This window comes from Lycorma delicatula, chromosome 7, assembly GCF_047948215.1.
Source record: "Lycorma delicatula isolate Av1 chromosome 7, ASM4794821v1, whole genome shotgun sequence".
Classification (NCBI taxonomy): domain Eukaryota; kingdom Metazoa; phylum Arthropoda; class Insecta; order Hemiptera; family Fulgoridae; genus Lycorma; species Lycorma delicatula.
In genome coordinates, this window is record NC_134461.1 from 113412665 (window position 1) to 113428548 (window position 15884).

A 15884-nucleotide genomic window follows, 5' to 3' on the forward strand; every position below is an offset into this window, starting at 1 on the left:
CATACACGTTGTAGTCTGTTCAACTATTGAATAGCAAGCAATCTGCTTCACTGCCAAATGAGATGAGGATAATATATATGACACCTAAATGAGGTCTTGCGTAGACTCAGACCGACCATTGCTGAACTGTGTGGTTAATTGAACCTCAACCACCAAAGTATCCACTGTTTATTATCCAAATCCGTATAAAAGCAACTATCTTTTAATTGGATTTCAACTTCAGAACCTTTACCTTTGAAAAGCAGCTGTTAAACAACTGATTTACGACAATGAGTTATCCAATAGACCAGCCGGGTGGGCATTATAATTAAATGTGGAAAAAAATGTTAAAATTTAAGAAACAATTTTTTTTAGGAATTTTATTATAAAAAAATGTAATTATTACAACAAAAAAAATTAGTTTTGTATTTTATTTCGTAGCTTAAACATCATCATTGTTCTTAATGAATAGTAAAAATTACATGTTTTCGGCAAGAACAATATACAATTTTTTTTTTTACTTGAAGGTATGTGAATTTAATTGTAATACTGCAAAAGAATTGATTTACATATTTTATTTTTTTATTATATTTAATTACTATAGTGATTTTTATTAAATAATATTTATTAAAAATATATTTTTAGCTTAATTATTAAGTAAACATGTAAAAAATACATCACTTCTATTTTAAAAGGCTTGTATATAAAAGCTTTTTTATTATTGTTTATTTATTTTTTTTAAATATATTAGAATCCAAAAAAATAACAAAAATTACGTCTAAAATACAATCTAAATGAAAGTATTTAAATACTGAAAACTATTCAATATAAACGATTAATAATAACGATGATTTGTTCAATAAAGAATAAAGAAAATCTGTACCTTACTTATATGTTACATCATAACAGAATTATTATGTTAGTAATACAAGTATTTCTTCTTCCGAGATTTCAATATGTCTTTGCTACGTGATAATACTTTATTGTACAACATTGACTATTATTTACCGTAACAAATAATATCATTTGTATTTTACACACAATTTTCTTTTTATTTACAAAAATCAAGTAGATATACTTAAGTGCCTACTGCTGCGTATTACGTGAATTTTATTATTTAATACAGAAAATAGAACGTACAAATTATTTATATATATATAAAGAGAGAGAGAGAGAGAGAGAGTGAGAGAGAGGATAACAAATTTTTAAATCAATTTGAATGATCATTTTACATGTTATATAGCTTAAATATTATCATCATTCCACAAAAGATTTTTGTCACTTGGGATCAGAATGATTTATTTTTTTTTTTGTTTTTGTTGAAGTTTTTCTTTTTTTGTACAAATCTAAAGTTGTTACTCTGTTAAACAGAACAGAAAGAAATGGAACGCGTAATTTAAAGAACTTTTTGTAACTAATTCTGTTCAACCAGATCCAGTAAAGTATGATTTATTGAACCCTAAAGGTAGTAGTTGAAAATAATTTAAAACAGTTATAATTCTGTCAATAATAACCAGTTCATCACTGTTAATATTAAACTTTTATTTAAAAAAAAATTCTTAGGTAATTTTTTGTAGTAATAAATTTAGTCTACATTCTTGAATATATTCTTCTACGTAATCTTATAAACAGTTCTGATTAGATTAATAATCAGTTTTGTAATTTTTAAAAAGAGATTAATATAATTATTTAAATTTGTAATATAATTCATTTTTTAATATAGAAAATAAATTAAAATGTAAAAACAAAAGTTTGACGGTTCAATTAGTACTGTAATGAACAAATAAGACAATTCAAGGCATTTATTTTAACAATTGATTTTATTTATAAAACTGAGAGTATAACAAATCTAATTATACAATGTAAAATGGTATCTGACAGTTATATATATTTCTAATTGACAACTACGGATCACGTTACAACTTTTATTTTGCCTTTATTTTGTTATTTTCACTTTTTATAATATTTCTTCATCATTTCACCATGCTCTTTCTTTCTTCTTATTACGGGATCTTAATACACGGTTTTTTTTTATTTTAGGTTGGAAACCTTTTAATGTCTTTTTTTTCCTATAAATTTCTGTATACTGGATTTCAAGTTCAGATATTTGTTATGTTGTCTCAAGTCTTTTATAACAAAAGTCAAATAAGTTATTGCAGTTTTTCTGATTTATTTAAAGGTTTAGAATATTTTCTTTGTCTATCTATTACTGTCCATTCTTGTAAAATGCCCATAAAATATTATTGATTTCTTTTTATCGTATTAGAATATTTTTCATTTCTTTTTTTGATGTATTTCTGAATTATTTTTTTATTTTCAAGTTTTCGTTCGTTTTTGTGGGTCCTTAAATTATCGGCTGAACCGATTTAGATGTATGACCCCGCGTTGGAATCCTTACGCTACCTCAAGTGTCATAGGTTGTTTAAATATATATGTATATAAAAATAAATTATTATATAAATTAACACTTAATATAATCCAACTTACCAGCAACTTGATACGTTCTCTAAATCTTTCGGCTTACTTGGAAGCCATCATCAGAAGTTAAAGTTAATGCATTAGTCAAAGTTTAAAAATCATAGTTAAAATTTTTTAAAAAATCATGACTGTCATGGTTCTTTAGTATACTCAAAATAGTATTGATGATGAATATACTAATAGGACCGGGACAGTCATAACTGTTTTAAGTTTTAACTATGGTTTTTAAACTTTGACTTTAATGCATTAATTTTAACTCCTGATGATGGCTTCCAAGTAAGCCGAAAGATCTAGAGAACGTATTAATGTGCTGGTAAGGTGGATTAAATTAATTGTTAATTTATTTATGTAACATATCAGCGGTACTATGGTTGAGAAATAAATTATTATATATATATATATATATATATATACATATTAAATAAATTAAAAAAAAAAATTCTATATACACAATTGTCACTCGCAAGCTCTTTAATTATCATACGTAAGTAATTATCCTATATTTAAGAGCAATCAATGTTTGTCAGCAATTTTTTTGCAATCGTATTTTTAATGTTTAATATTTATCCCTTGTATGATAATTAGAACAAAGTATCTTAACCACAGGGTTAAATTATGTGAATTTTTCCATTTTTTATTTTTTTATTGATGCTAGTACGTACGTCATTACAATTATTACATATATATATATATATATATATATATTAAATGTCAAATACCTGCAGAGGCTTGAGAATCATTTAAACCCCTTTGCAATTAATCTACTCGATAACAGCAGAGACGTCCGACGGTTCAAACGAACCCGTGTACTGGACTTAGGGTCTGTGTAACAGTTTGGAATCTAAAACCGTCAAGTTTAGTGGTATCGTATCTAATTTTTTGTTACTTCTCTTTCTTTTTATTTTTTATTTGTTATTAATGTTTGTTTTGTGGATTATACGGTGCTGAAATACGAAGTTTATTGTGTTTATATATATTAAACAAGAAATTCTGTTGGAAATATAATTTTTGAACTTTTATCAGATGATTAAGGTTAAACTTCAAATTATATATATAAACATAAATAAAATATAAAAGTAAACTTTGAATTTTTTATTGCACAGATTAATAAAAAATAAGCTTAATAAAGTTATAAATCAATATCTATGGTATACTCTCCCCAAATCATCGAAATCAATTTCCTCTATTACAAAATTCAAATAAAAATGATATCTCCGAATAAAATATTGTTTATAATTTACGTAATTTTTGTTTTTCATTTATTATTTTATCAATTATATAATAATATAAGAACATATATTCATTTTCAATTTATTTTACTAAGAAATTTTAGATTATATTTATTTACCAATTCAGGTCATCTCGTCAATATAAGAATTGATAGGTTTATTGTGCGTTAGAATTCACCAACACAGTTATTACATAACAATTACGTTTATTAATGATTTATAACCGTTCTTCCTCGGATGATATAAAAAGTCAAATAATTTTTATTCTTATTAAATATTAATCTATTTTAATACCGGTATACGATTTACGTATCTACAGTAACCTATGCAGTAATATTTTAAATAAGCATAGCTGTTTACCTTGGTTTATCTTTATTTTTTTTTTTATACCAATCCCTTTCACTAATAGAAATCTACATTGCTATCATATTTTATAATTTTAGTTTTAACTTTTACTGGCTTTACTGTACGGTTTTTTTAATGAAAATTGTTTTGTGAATTTCAAAAAAATTTTGTGAGGAGAAACGGACATGCTAATGTATAAAGCAAATGTATATAATTACTGCCATATTATATACAATTTGATGCGAATAATAAGCCATTTACTCAACTTTATTTATGATTATTAAAAGCTGCATTATGCTACATCTAATTAAATATTATTAAATTAATTTTAAATCATTACCTAACTTTTACAATGATTGTTATGGCTTTCATTTGTCATAAGTCACTTAAATGTTGGAATGCATTTTTACACTATTATTCTATTGCTCTTTTAAAATCGTTACGTATTATTTATTATGATTAATTTTATACTTTATTTTATTATGCTTTTTTTATTAGCCGTCTTCACTTTTTGTAATTTATTACAAATGAATTAATTTTATTTATAAAATTTATAATATTATTATAATATAGAGGTAAATTCTTTTATAATTCTATCCTTACTTTAATATATGAATAATAAAAATATATTTTTAAATTCAATAATAATAAAATTTTTTATTGTTGTTTTAATGAATTCATTAATCATAAATCTAATACTGTTGTAACGAAATATATTTAATAATAGTGTAAGATAATAGACTTTAGTATATGGTTCGGTATATACTATTTCAGATGTAAATGAAGTACTTGTTAAGATTACCTAACGCTATTTTGTGTTGGAAAGTTTCTCTCAATTTACATTTTTATGAATTGCAGCAACCATGTTACCTCACAAATATTATAGGTCTATTAAAGAATACAGTTCATCTCTTTATAATATTTTTTTTATTATTTTATATTGTATTCATTCTTTTTTATGGTTACAATATGTTTAAAATATTTTATATTTTTATTTGTTGTTTCTTTTTGTTTCATTAAAATAGTATATAAAATACCTTTTTAAATTGAATTAATTAAAAAATAATAAAAATAATTATATGTAATTATTATTACTTATTGTAATAGAATATTTTATTAAAGAAAAAAGTTCTAAGACTATTAATCATTTATTAAACAAAAATTATTTTAAATAATTACTTACATATAAAATCCTAATCCTTTCAGGATTGGAAATATGTCCTAAGTACATGTAAATAACTGAACTAGCTAAAAAATTAAATAGAGAAAATGGAAGAAATTTTTCTTTGTCCTTGATGGTTTTGTTTGTAAGGAAGCTTGTATTAATTTAATTTGTTCATCTACCCGTATATATAGGCAACTATACCCCTTTGAATCCACATCAAAACCGTGGAATAATAGTCTCTTTGAAAGGATTAAATCATTTATATTGGTAGTAGTAAAAAAAAGAAACCGAAAACATCTTAAACCAGTACTAATAAGAAATAATTTTACCAAATAATCAGCTGTAATTGAAATTACTATTTTTTACGTATTTGGAGATAAAACTGAATAATTTAAACTCGGTAAGTTTTATATTACACGCTAAATAGTATTTATAAGTATAAATTTTGGAAAAAATAAAATAAACAACCTTAAGGTAGTATTATTAAACTATTTAAATTTCTACATAATCCTATAGCAAAGAAACCAACAATTTTACGGATAAATTTAATAAAGAGCTTAATATTTTTACCAAATTGTGTTTAATAATTTTGAAAAATCTTGGAATATTGAACTTGAAAACAGACGATGAATCAACAATTAGACCAGCCCGGTGGGCTTAAATAATAATTGAATTTGTTTTTTTATTCAAATAATACTTGAACAAAAAAAGTTACAAAATAAGAAAATAAAATTTAGATTTTTATTATAAAAGCAGTTTTAGAAATAAACAAAATTTTGTGAAAGTATATGGTTTAAAAATGGTTTTTAAAAGTCTCAATTCTTTTTATAAACTTTTATATCAGTTAATCGTATATCTATATTTCTATAGAATTAACGCAAACCTAGATATTTGGGTCCAAGATAATACTCTTTTGTTTTGTTACTGTTTTTAATGAATTAAGATTACATTATGTTGAATGGGAAAAAGTATGATAATTTTGTTTTTAATAAAGCAGGCTGCAGTAATAAACAATAGTTTTATAAATAAATATATTTACCTTTTCAAAAAATAATTAACGTTTTATTTTAAAGTTACATTAAAATTTATAGACCGATTGAAATAACTTACTTAGAGGGGAAAAATTATTACCCGGACTTTTATTAGTGGAAATGGTAAAGGGGTTTATAATAAACGTAAAAAAAAATAAATACGTTAGCAAGGATGGTGGAGGGTTGAAAAATGCTATTATTGCGATTTCCGGTGAAATTTGACGTCAAAAAAAGTTTTGGTTATTTAAGACACAGAAAGGTATACTTTTACCAAGTTTCATCCAAATTAAATTATTTTTGCGTAAATGAAAAATAAAAAACCAACCCAACCTCCCAATTCATCCCTCTCCAACCGCCGTACACGCATTTACTTTTTTTTTACGTTTATTTTAAGCCCTTTTACCACTTCATCTTACAAAAGTCCAGGTAAAATTTTTTTTCTCTAAATGTAATTTGGTTGGACTATAGAGAATTTGAATTTTAAAATTATTTTATAAATAAATAATTCTAATAATAGAAAAATACATAAACAGCAAACGAAATCATTTAACAGCTTATAAATCATTGATTAGAATATTTATTTAAATTGACTACAGGTGTGAATATATATTAAATTATAATGTCTGTATATAGTAGAATCATATTAAATATTATGTATGCTTAACGATGAAATTTGCGAATCTTTCAACACGCGATGTAAGCATCAATCTTGTTACGTTTTATCTTCTAAATTTAAATTTCTATTCCTATTTTTGTTTACTATAACATTTAAATATAAATTATAATTTTTTAAAATAGTAAAAATAAAATAAAATATTACTTATTAGAAATAAATAATAAAATTAAAATTATTTTTTTCTTTTTCATTTTCGAATATTATATTATTAAGAAAAAAAACACCGTTGTAATTTTTTTTCAGCAGTTGAAACCACTAACATTAATACAAAAAAAAAAAACTCAAAACGATTATTAGTAAAAATTTATGATCCATTTAATAAACTTAATAATAAATGTCTTTAAAAATCATTACTTATTTTAAATTAAAATTTATTTCCTTGTACTTGTATAAAATCTCTTTTTCCTGGAATAATTCTGAAGTTTTTTGACCTGTCTTTAGTAAAACTTATTTTTCTTTTAATTAATTTATTTTTATATTATATCGTAAGTAGTATGTTTTAATTTTAGAAGTGAAAATTTCCTTTTATAACATTAATAAATACATAAAACTTATCAAAATTACAGTACTTAAATCATTTACAATCCTTCTGGCATTTGTTATAAAAAAAAAATAAAACTATTTAAAACAAATTTAGTATTCTATTATATATATATATATATATATATATATAAATATAAATTATAATCTTAAAATAATATATTGCCTAGTATTTTAAGTCTGGTTTTACTATATACAGAAACTATAATTACATTTAGTTTAATTAATATATATTAACTGGTTGGTTGTTAAAACAATAATTATTGAGTTCGATCTAAAGTCTAACGTTAAATGTTTTTATAAGTTATTTTTCTTCATAATTTTAATTAGATTTATGTCTGGCTTAAGGTAATAATATTATTAAACAGTTATATTAAAGTTTTCTATACATGCTATATTAAATTACTATTATTGTTTATAATAAAACTAGTGTTATTTAAAAGTTTTATTTGAAGTTATACGTTACGAAAATGCAACTGATTAGTTTTGTATTTTAAAAATAAAAAAATAATTATATATTTTATAATTCATCTATTCATTCAGTATAGTGTTGTATTTTATATTGTTTGGTTAATTTATTTAAAATTTAAGGTTAGAAAGCGTTTCATACATCTAACTCCTTGAAATATATACTAGAAAAAGAACCTAGTACTTTGGGAATAAAAGACCGGTAATGATACTCATTATTTCAATCAAATATTATAAAAATTTAAATTATGTTTATGAATTATTTATCTTTGGATCGATTTTTGGTGAGTTCATCTAGAATATATATATATATATATATATATATATATTTTCAGTTTATTTTAACTGCAAAATAATTAATGTAACTTTAAAAAAACATAATTGTAGAAAAATATTTCATGAACACCCTTTATTCTACTATTCATAAACTACCCTTTTCATTATTATTCATAGGATATAGCTATGTTTCTTTTTTTTTTTTTTAATTTACATAATTATATTATTCATTAGCTCGTAAATTATTCATACTCTTTTCTCTGAATTGTTTTAAACATATTGAATATCCTTGGTGAAGAGAGTGGGATACCTAGGATAGATAAGGGAAGGGATATACCCCTCCCACAAGCTTGTTAAATTTAAGTTATAAAACTAAATTAATATAAATGAATTTTTTTTATTATAAAAATTGATATATAAAGTTTATATTTTAATAATTATATTTATTTCGTTTCAAGTAATTTTCCCCTCCAAAAGATTTTCCTCCCCACTTTTCTATCATATAATAAAATAAAAATTTCCCTCCATTTAAAAAAAAAAATTGCCGTTTAAATTTTTAAGGTGCCATTTTTATATTTTTAAATAAGGCAAGTGCCATTTTTAAGGATCCTTAAAAATGCGTTACTTAAAAAGTATTTTTTAATAATCAAACAATTAAAAAAAATTCAAGGAAAATAAATTATTAATATATAATTTTCATATTGTAAACAGTGTAATTATTATTATTACACTCATAAATTAATAGCAAATATAAAAATAAATGTAAACATACCATTTTGATGGAGTATCTGAAGAAAAAGATGATTAAAAAACCCTGGAATAGGATGGAAGAAAACAGAAATAGCTGAAGATAAAAAAAAAATATACGTTAACTTTTATGAGATATCCATGGAAATTTGCTCGGCGAAGACACCTATCATGAAGTAACACCAACTATAGTATTCCGCGACCAACTGACGACTAACAACACGTTGCTATACACAGCCTCCTATCCGATGACGTCATTTCCCCCTCTCTTCCTCTTATTCTTCATCATCATCATCATCATCCGCTACACCCTCCTCCTATTACCTGACAGGTGAGTTCGCATCGTTGCACGCTGAAACTTCATCTCAACTGGACCGCTGCGCTCGTTCACCGATTCTGTAATAAAGAGCACAATAGATAAATGACTGGTATGACATAAATCTGTCTTAAAAATTATTTTGACAATAAAGGTAAATTATTTCAAATAATTTCCTGTAAGAAAAGAAAAAAATCTACTACGAATTATTATTATACGCGTAAAATAACAGAATATGTTTATATTTCTGCTTTTATAAACAAATATTTTTTCTTCCGATGGTAACGTTCGTGAATAATATATACTAGAACAGGGAATTCGTAATAGTTCAATGAAAGAGCGCTGAAGAACGTTTTGGTAAAATTTTTTTAATGAACGAAACGTAACCTGCTGTGTGCTTATAATACCAGTATTCTCTGTAATGTGGGTTGTAAACAATTATTGTGTAATACTATATTTAAAGAAAATTTACCTTTTTGTAATTATTAAAAAATGATACTACGAATTTAATTTCAGCTTATTGTTTTTTTTTTTTACTATTTCTGTTTATAATCTCATAATTTCGTGCGGAGGCCACGGTTCGAATCCCGGTCAGGCATGGCACTTTTCATACATTACCAATTCCACCGGGCTGATGACCATAGCTTTGGTGCCCGCTTTTTCATATAAAAAAAAATATTCTCAAAGCGTACTAAATGAAAGTTATTTGTCAAAGTAGAACTGAGTAATTTACAGACATATTAACAATTTTAAACAGTATAATTAGACAGGTAAAGTATGAGTACAAGAGTAGTCATTTTTGCCGTCATCTTAAATTTGCATGCCAACATAAAAAAAAAGAAAGCAATCCACATTTTACTTGTTGATTTTGAAAAAAGATTTATAAAAGGGAATAGAATGTTTAAAATTTTAAGAAAAAATGAGATTGCATATAGAAAAAAATCTGCCAAAATATTGCATGATTTACCCGTCTACGCTGGTCGTCATTCTATACCTTGCACATCTTGACTCCGGAGGGAAGACACCCGCCATGTGACAAATCCGACCGTCACGCCACCCCCTTCGTACCTAGCCCTTAGGGGCTTTACCGGAGGTCACCTTCATGGCCTCATTTTTCTCTCTCTCTTTTTTTTGAGGTGGAGGAACCCCATTTACGGGCGCCGAAGCATTGTCGGACTCGGTAACAGGTTCCGCAAGTTGTTTCGGAAAATACGTATGTATTCCTGGGCATTACCTCAACCCCTGGTGACCACATCTCCTGGGAAACCGCTAATAAAGCATTACTTCAGTAGGGGGGGGGGGTATCTTCATGGCCTCCTGCCAAGATGCCACCAATGTGAATGCCTTAAGCGACATTCCCATCGGTGTACCACGCCTAACGCAGATCGAAACAACAATGATCTTAATAGGTCGTAAACAGGACCATATAGTAAGCCGACCTACAACCCTAACCTTGCGAGGGTGAGCCCAACACGCAAAACAGGCTCTAACTATTTAGAAAACTGAAAACATAAAATAAGCAATAAAAACGAATACAAAATTGTAAACTAAACCAAACATCAACAAAACGCAAAACACCTAACCCAAACCAAAACACGAAACAAAGAAAAACTAGAAGAAAGGTAATCAGTAAAATAAACAAACTTGAAACAAACCTAAAACTAATAAAAATAAGACAAACTTAACGAAACGCTAAAGAAAACATACAAACCCTAAACGCTAATCCGACAACAAAAAACTATGAAACACAGAACTTAAAACAAACAAGACAACAAGAAACAGTAAATATAAGATTCTAATCTAAGCAAAACTAAAACAACGTCAGATACTAACAGAAACCAAAACACGAAACATAGAAATAAAAACTAACCCAATAATAACACAATGAAACTCAACATTTTTTAAGTTGGTTTGTTTCATTGTGTTATTATTAGGTAAAATTACCTGAAACAAATTTAAAACTAACCAATCATGTGGTTGATTAGTTTTGAATTTTTTCAGGTTTATTTCCGGTTGGTTTGTTTCAAACCAACCTAATTAAAAACTAACCAGTAGAAAACAAACTTATCAAAACGCATAAGAAGATCACCTCCTACTTCTCTGATCTGGTTAAATTTCGACAAAATTAAACACTAAATGAAAACATGTAATACAAACTGAACATTAACGTTAAACCACAATAATCAGGATAATTTTTAACTGAAACAAAAACAAACCCATAAAAAAACAAAAGAAAAACCAAAGACATGAAAGCCTGAAACTAAGGAACGATACCTTGCACAGATTTTTCATCTTTCGAGCTTCGCCGAAAGTTTTTCCAATTCAAGCATTAAGGGTTTGACTTTTATTTTTATAATAAAATCAGGGTCACAGAACTCGCTTCGTTCGTCATTTCCATCTAGCCAGAACCCCCACAGTGTTCATCATCCTCATAGTTGTGAGAATAATACGCATAAATAACAATTAAAATATTCAGGCTTTATAGAAACCTGAAAAAAAACTAAATTACAAAAGTCAAAAGTAGTAACTACGGTAACTAAATTACACAGACTTATGACGAGGAGAATTTCATATCTTGATTCTTTTGGCACAGTGACAGAAATTAATTTAATTTTTAATTATTAACGTTTTTATTTTGTAATTAATAACTTTTAATAGACTACTATTCACCCCCATTGCGGCTAGGGCTTAATATATGGCGTAAAACCTTCTCGGATACAGAAATGTGTCATGAAAATTTAAAAGAAATTGGTCCGGTTGGTTCCAAAAAAAAATACACAGCCAAACAAACAAACTTTATTTATACGATAACTAGCAAATAGTCAGTTTGAAATTTGAAAATCGGATGATTGTTTGCACAGATATTATAAGAATATCTCATTCCATTTTCCAAAAACAGCGCCCCAGGGGCACCCCGTTTTATACCAGTTGATAGTGATGATTGGTCTAGCCTACCATGAAAGGCTTGCATACCTCATCACTCTAGCCTCAGATGTACTTCCTACGGGAAGCTTATTATTGTCAAACAGAAACTTTTAAATTTAATTTCCTAAGCATTTGACCAACATACTTGGCATTTATAGACCTTCTTCTTTCTTTCCTTCTTTCTTTTCCTGTTTAGCCTCCGGTAACTACCGTTTAAATAATACTTCGGAGGATGAATGAGGATGATATGTATGAGTGTAAATGAAGTGTAGTCTTGTACATTCTCAGTTCGACCATTCCTGAGATGTGTGGTTAATTGAAACCCAACCACCAAAGAACACCGGTATCCACGATCTAGTATTCAAATCCGTGTAAAAATAACTGGCTTTACTAGGACTTGAACGCTGGAACTCTCGCCTTCCAAATCAGCTGATTTGGGAAGACGCGTTCACCACTAGACCAACCCGGTGGGTTGGCATTTATAGACCTAGAAAAGGCATTTGATAACGTACTGGAATAAAATGTTCAGCATTTTAAAAAAAATAGGGTTCAAATGCAGAGATAGAAGAACAATTGCTAACATGTACAGAAATCAAACAGCAACAGTAATAATTGAAGAACATAAGAAAGAAGCCGTAATAAGAAAGGGGAGTCCGACAAGGATGTTCCCTATCCCCGTTACGTTTTAATCTTTACATGGCACTAGCAGTTAATGACGTTAAAGAACAATTTAGATTCAGAGTAACAGTACAAGGTGAAAGGATAAACTTCTAGCTGAGAGTAAAAAGGATTTAGAAGAAAAAATCAATGGCATGGATGAAGTCCTACGCAAGAGCTACCGCATGAAAACAAACAAGAACAAAACGAAAGTAATGAAATGTAGCAGAAATAACAAAGATGAAAATAGTGAATTAGAAAATTAGTGAATATTAGTGAATAGAAAAGACTGATTGTGAAAATAGTAGTAGAAAATGGAGGTAGAAGAATTTTGTTATTTGGGAATTAGAATTACTAAAGATGGCCGAAGCAGGAGAGATATAAAATGCCGAATAGCACAGGCGAAACAAGCCTTCAGTCAGAAATATAATTTGTTTACCTCAAAAATTAATTTAAACGTCAAGAAAAGTTTTTTGAAAGTATATGTTTGGAGCGTCGCTTTATATGGAAGTGAAACTTGGACGATCGGAGTACCTGAGAAGAAAAGATGAAAAGAAGCTTTTGAAATGTGGTGCTATAGGAGAATGTTAAAAATCAGATGGGTGGATAAAGTGACAAATGAATAGATGAAGAAAGAAGCATTTGGAAAAATATAGTTAAAATAAGAGACAGACTTATAGGCCACATATTAAGGCATCCTGGAATAGTCGCTTTAATATTGGAGGGACAGGTAGAAGGAAAAAATTGTGTAGGCAGGCTACGTTTGGAATATGTAAAATAAATTGTTAGGGATGTAGGATGTAGGGGGTATACCGAAATGAAATGACTGGCACTAGATAGGGAATCTTGGAGATCTGCATCAAACCAGTCAAATCACTGAAGAAAAAAAAAAGAAAAAAAAAGCATTTGACATCATTGATATGAATATAATTTGTATAAATTAAAGTTTCCACTTACCAACAATTTTCAATATATATATGTCCTAGTATTTTCGGAGTCACCACTCCATCATCATTGACTTCATAGAAGATGGAATTCAAAATTCATACACGCAATTTCTTCATGTATAATTATATTTTAAATTAAAATTGTTACGTTCACATTAATCGATGTTTACGACTATAACGTAAGGTGTTTACGACTAGACTACAGTCGTAAACATCTTACGAACATGACGTTATATTCATTTGACGTATAAATTATTTTTAATTTTTTGACGATCGACTATTGTGATCTTAATAATTTTAATTTAAAATATAATTAATTATACATGGAGAAGTTGCATGTGTGAATTTTGAATTACATCTTGTATGAAGTCGATTATGGAGTAGTGACTTCGAAAGTACTAGAACACATATATTAAAAATTGTTGGTAAGTGGAAACTTTAGTTTATGCAAAAGAAACTTTTAAATTAATTTAATCTTATTTAATTTTATTTAACGTAAATTTAATTTTATTACTTTTGTAATATTACTTTTTCGGTTGATTCGAATCATTCAATTCAAACCCAGTTCACACAGTCTCACAGTTCACAGTTCAACAATTCATTAAAGTTTGTGCTTCAACCGGCAAATCTCCATTATATATATTCATATACATATCCATATTTGGATCTATGAAGCACGCAACCAAAAACCACTTCCCACCTTATCATAATATTACACTACGGAAGAACAACTAGATTCCTTTATAAAGAATGGTTATTCTATAATAGTATTTTTATATGTATATATATATATATATTTTTTTTTTTTTCGATATTTTTAGTAATGTCAAGAAACATGGGTAAAAATGTGGTTGCGATTAATCAAGTAGTTCTTTTGTTTAACCCGTACAAACAAAAATCTCTTCTTTTTTATATAATAGTATCGATTTCTTTTTTTTTTTCATTTTTTATAAAATTATAACAAAAATGTACTAACATGATTAGAAAACGTTTTTGGTTGCCAAATTTTATAAGTTCTTAATAAGAAATTATAATATTAAATATACAATTAAAAATTTACACTTATAACAAGAATAAAATACCCAAAAATATAAGTAATTTGTATTACTTTTCAAATTTTATTGATGTATGATGCATGACAAAAATTCCACCTTAAAATGTCGTAGTCATAGACTAATCATTAAAAAATTACCGTTGGAAAATACCATTATAGAAATAACAATCATAGAATAATCATTCTTTATAAAGGAATCTAGTTGTTCTTCAGTAGTATGACATTATGATAAGATGGGAAGTGGTTTTTCGTTGCGTGCTTCATAGATCCAAATATACTACCGCAAATCAAATTTTCAAGCTTACCAAAATAAAAACAACATTTTCACTCCAAGAAACCTATTCCTTCAATCTGGTTACCACATTGTGTTAATTAATCCCGAAGAAAGCAGTTCTGTCTAGTACCAATCAAATCAAATTTCAGGCGATTTTCATGTACCATTTTTTGAACTAGGAGAAATTGGATAAGAAAGAAATTAATTTATCTTTTACCACACATATTAGAACCACTAAAACGTGAAGTAGTTTTCCTGGTTATTATTTTTACCTTTAAAAATTCTTACTCTTAAATTTCGAAGGGTCTACATAAATTAAAAAAAAAAATTGATAGGTTAAAATTAAAAAAAAAAAAATCAATAATAGCTAAATATCTAATATTAAGTTTTTTTGTAACACCGAACAAATCATTAATTTTACTTTCACAGCTTTGTATGTGTATCAGGGTTCTAGGTTTACTAAAATATTTCTGAAATTATTATACAATTTCTTTTTAAGATACTTAAGTTAGTTTATATCGTTTCATTTCTAATTAAGCCATAATTTTTCATTTTTTTTATCTTTTAGTGTAGATGTTACTTATAAGATTTTCTGTTATATTAAATATACTAGAGTCAAAAGAACGAATACGCCTTTTACATTCCATTAACTTTACTTAAATACATCTTTTTTAGAGAATATATAACTGCATATGTGCTAATATATTATTACGGGTGAATTTGCTCTGCAACTATAGTTTATTTTTAATGTTACAATTTTTTAGAAAAGTTAAATTT

At 26.6% G+C, this 15884-nt stretch overlaps 1 protein-coding gene across 1 annotated transcript in view; it reads right to left on the minus strand.

Moving 5' to 3' along the window:
- The window catches only part of pot (zona pellucida domain protein papillote), a 259907-nt gene extending 250747 nt beyond the window's left edge, over positions 1–9160 (minus strand). The window contains exon 1 of the mRNA XM_075371702.1: positions 8960–9160. Coding sequence (XP_075227817.1) covers positions 8960–8962 — 3 coding nt within the window. The 5' untranslated portion in view covers positions 8963–9160. The remainder of the gene's footprint in view (positions 1–8959) is intronic.
- Between the last annotated feature and the right edge of the window lie 6724 nt (positions 9161–15884).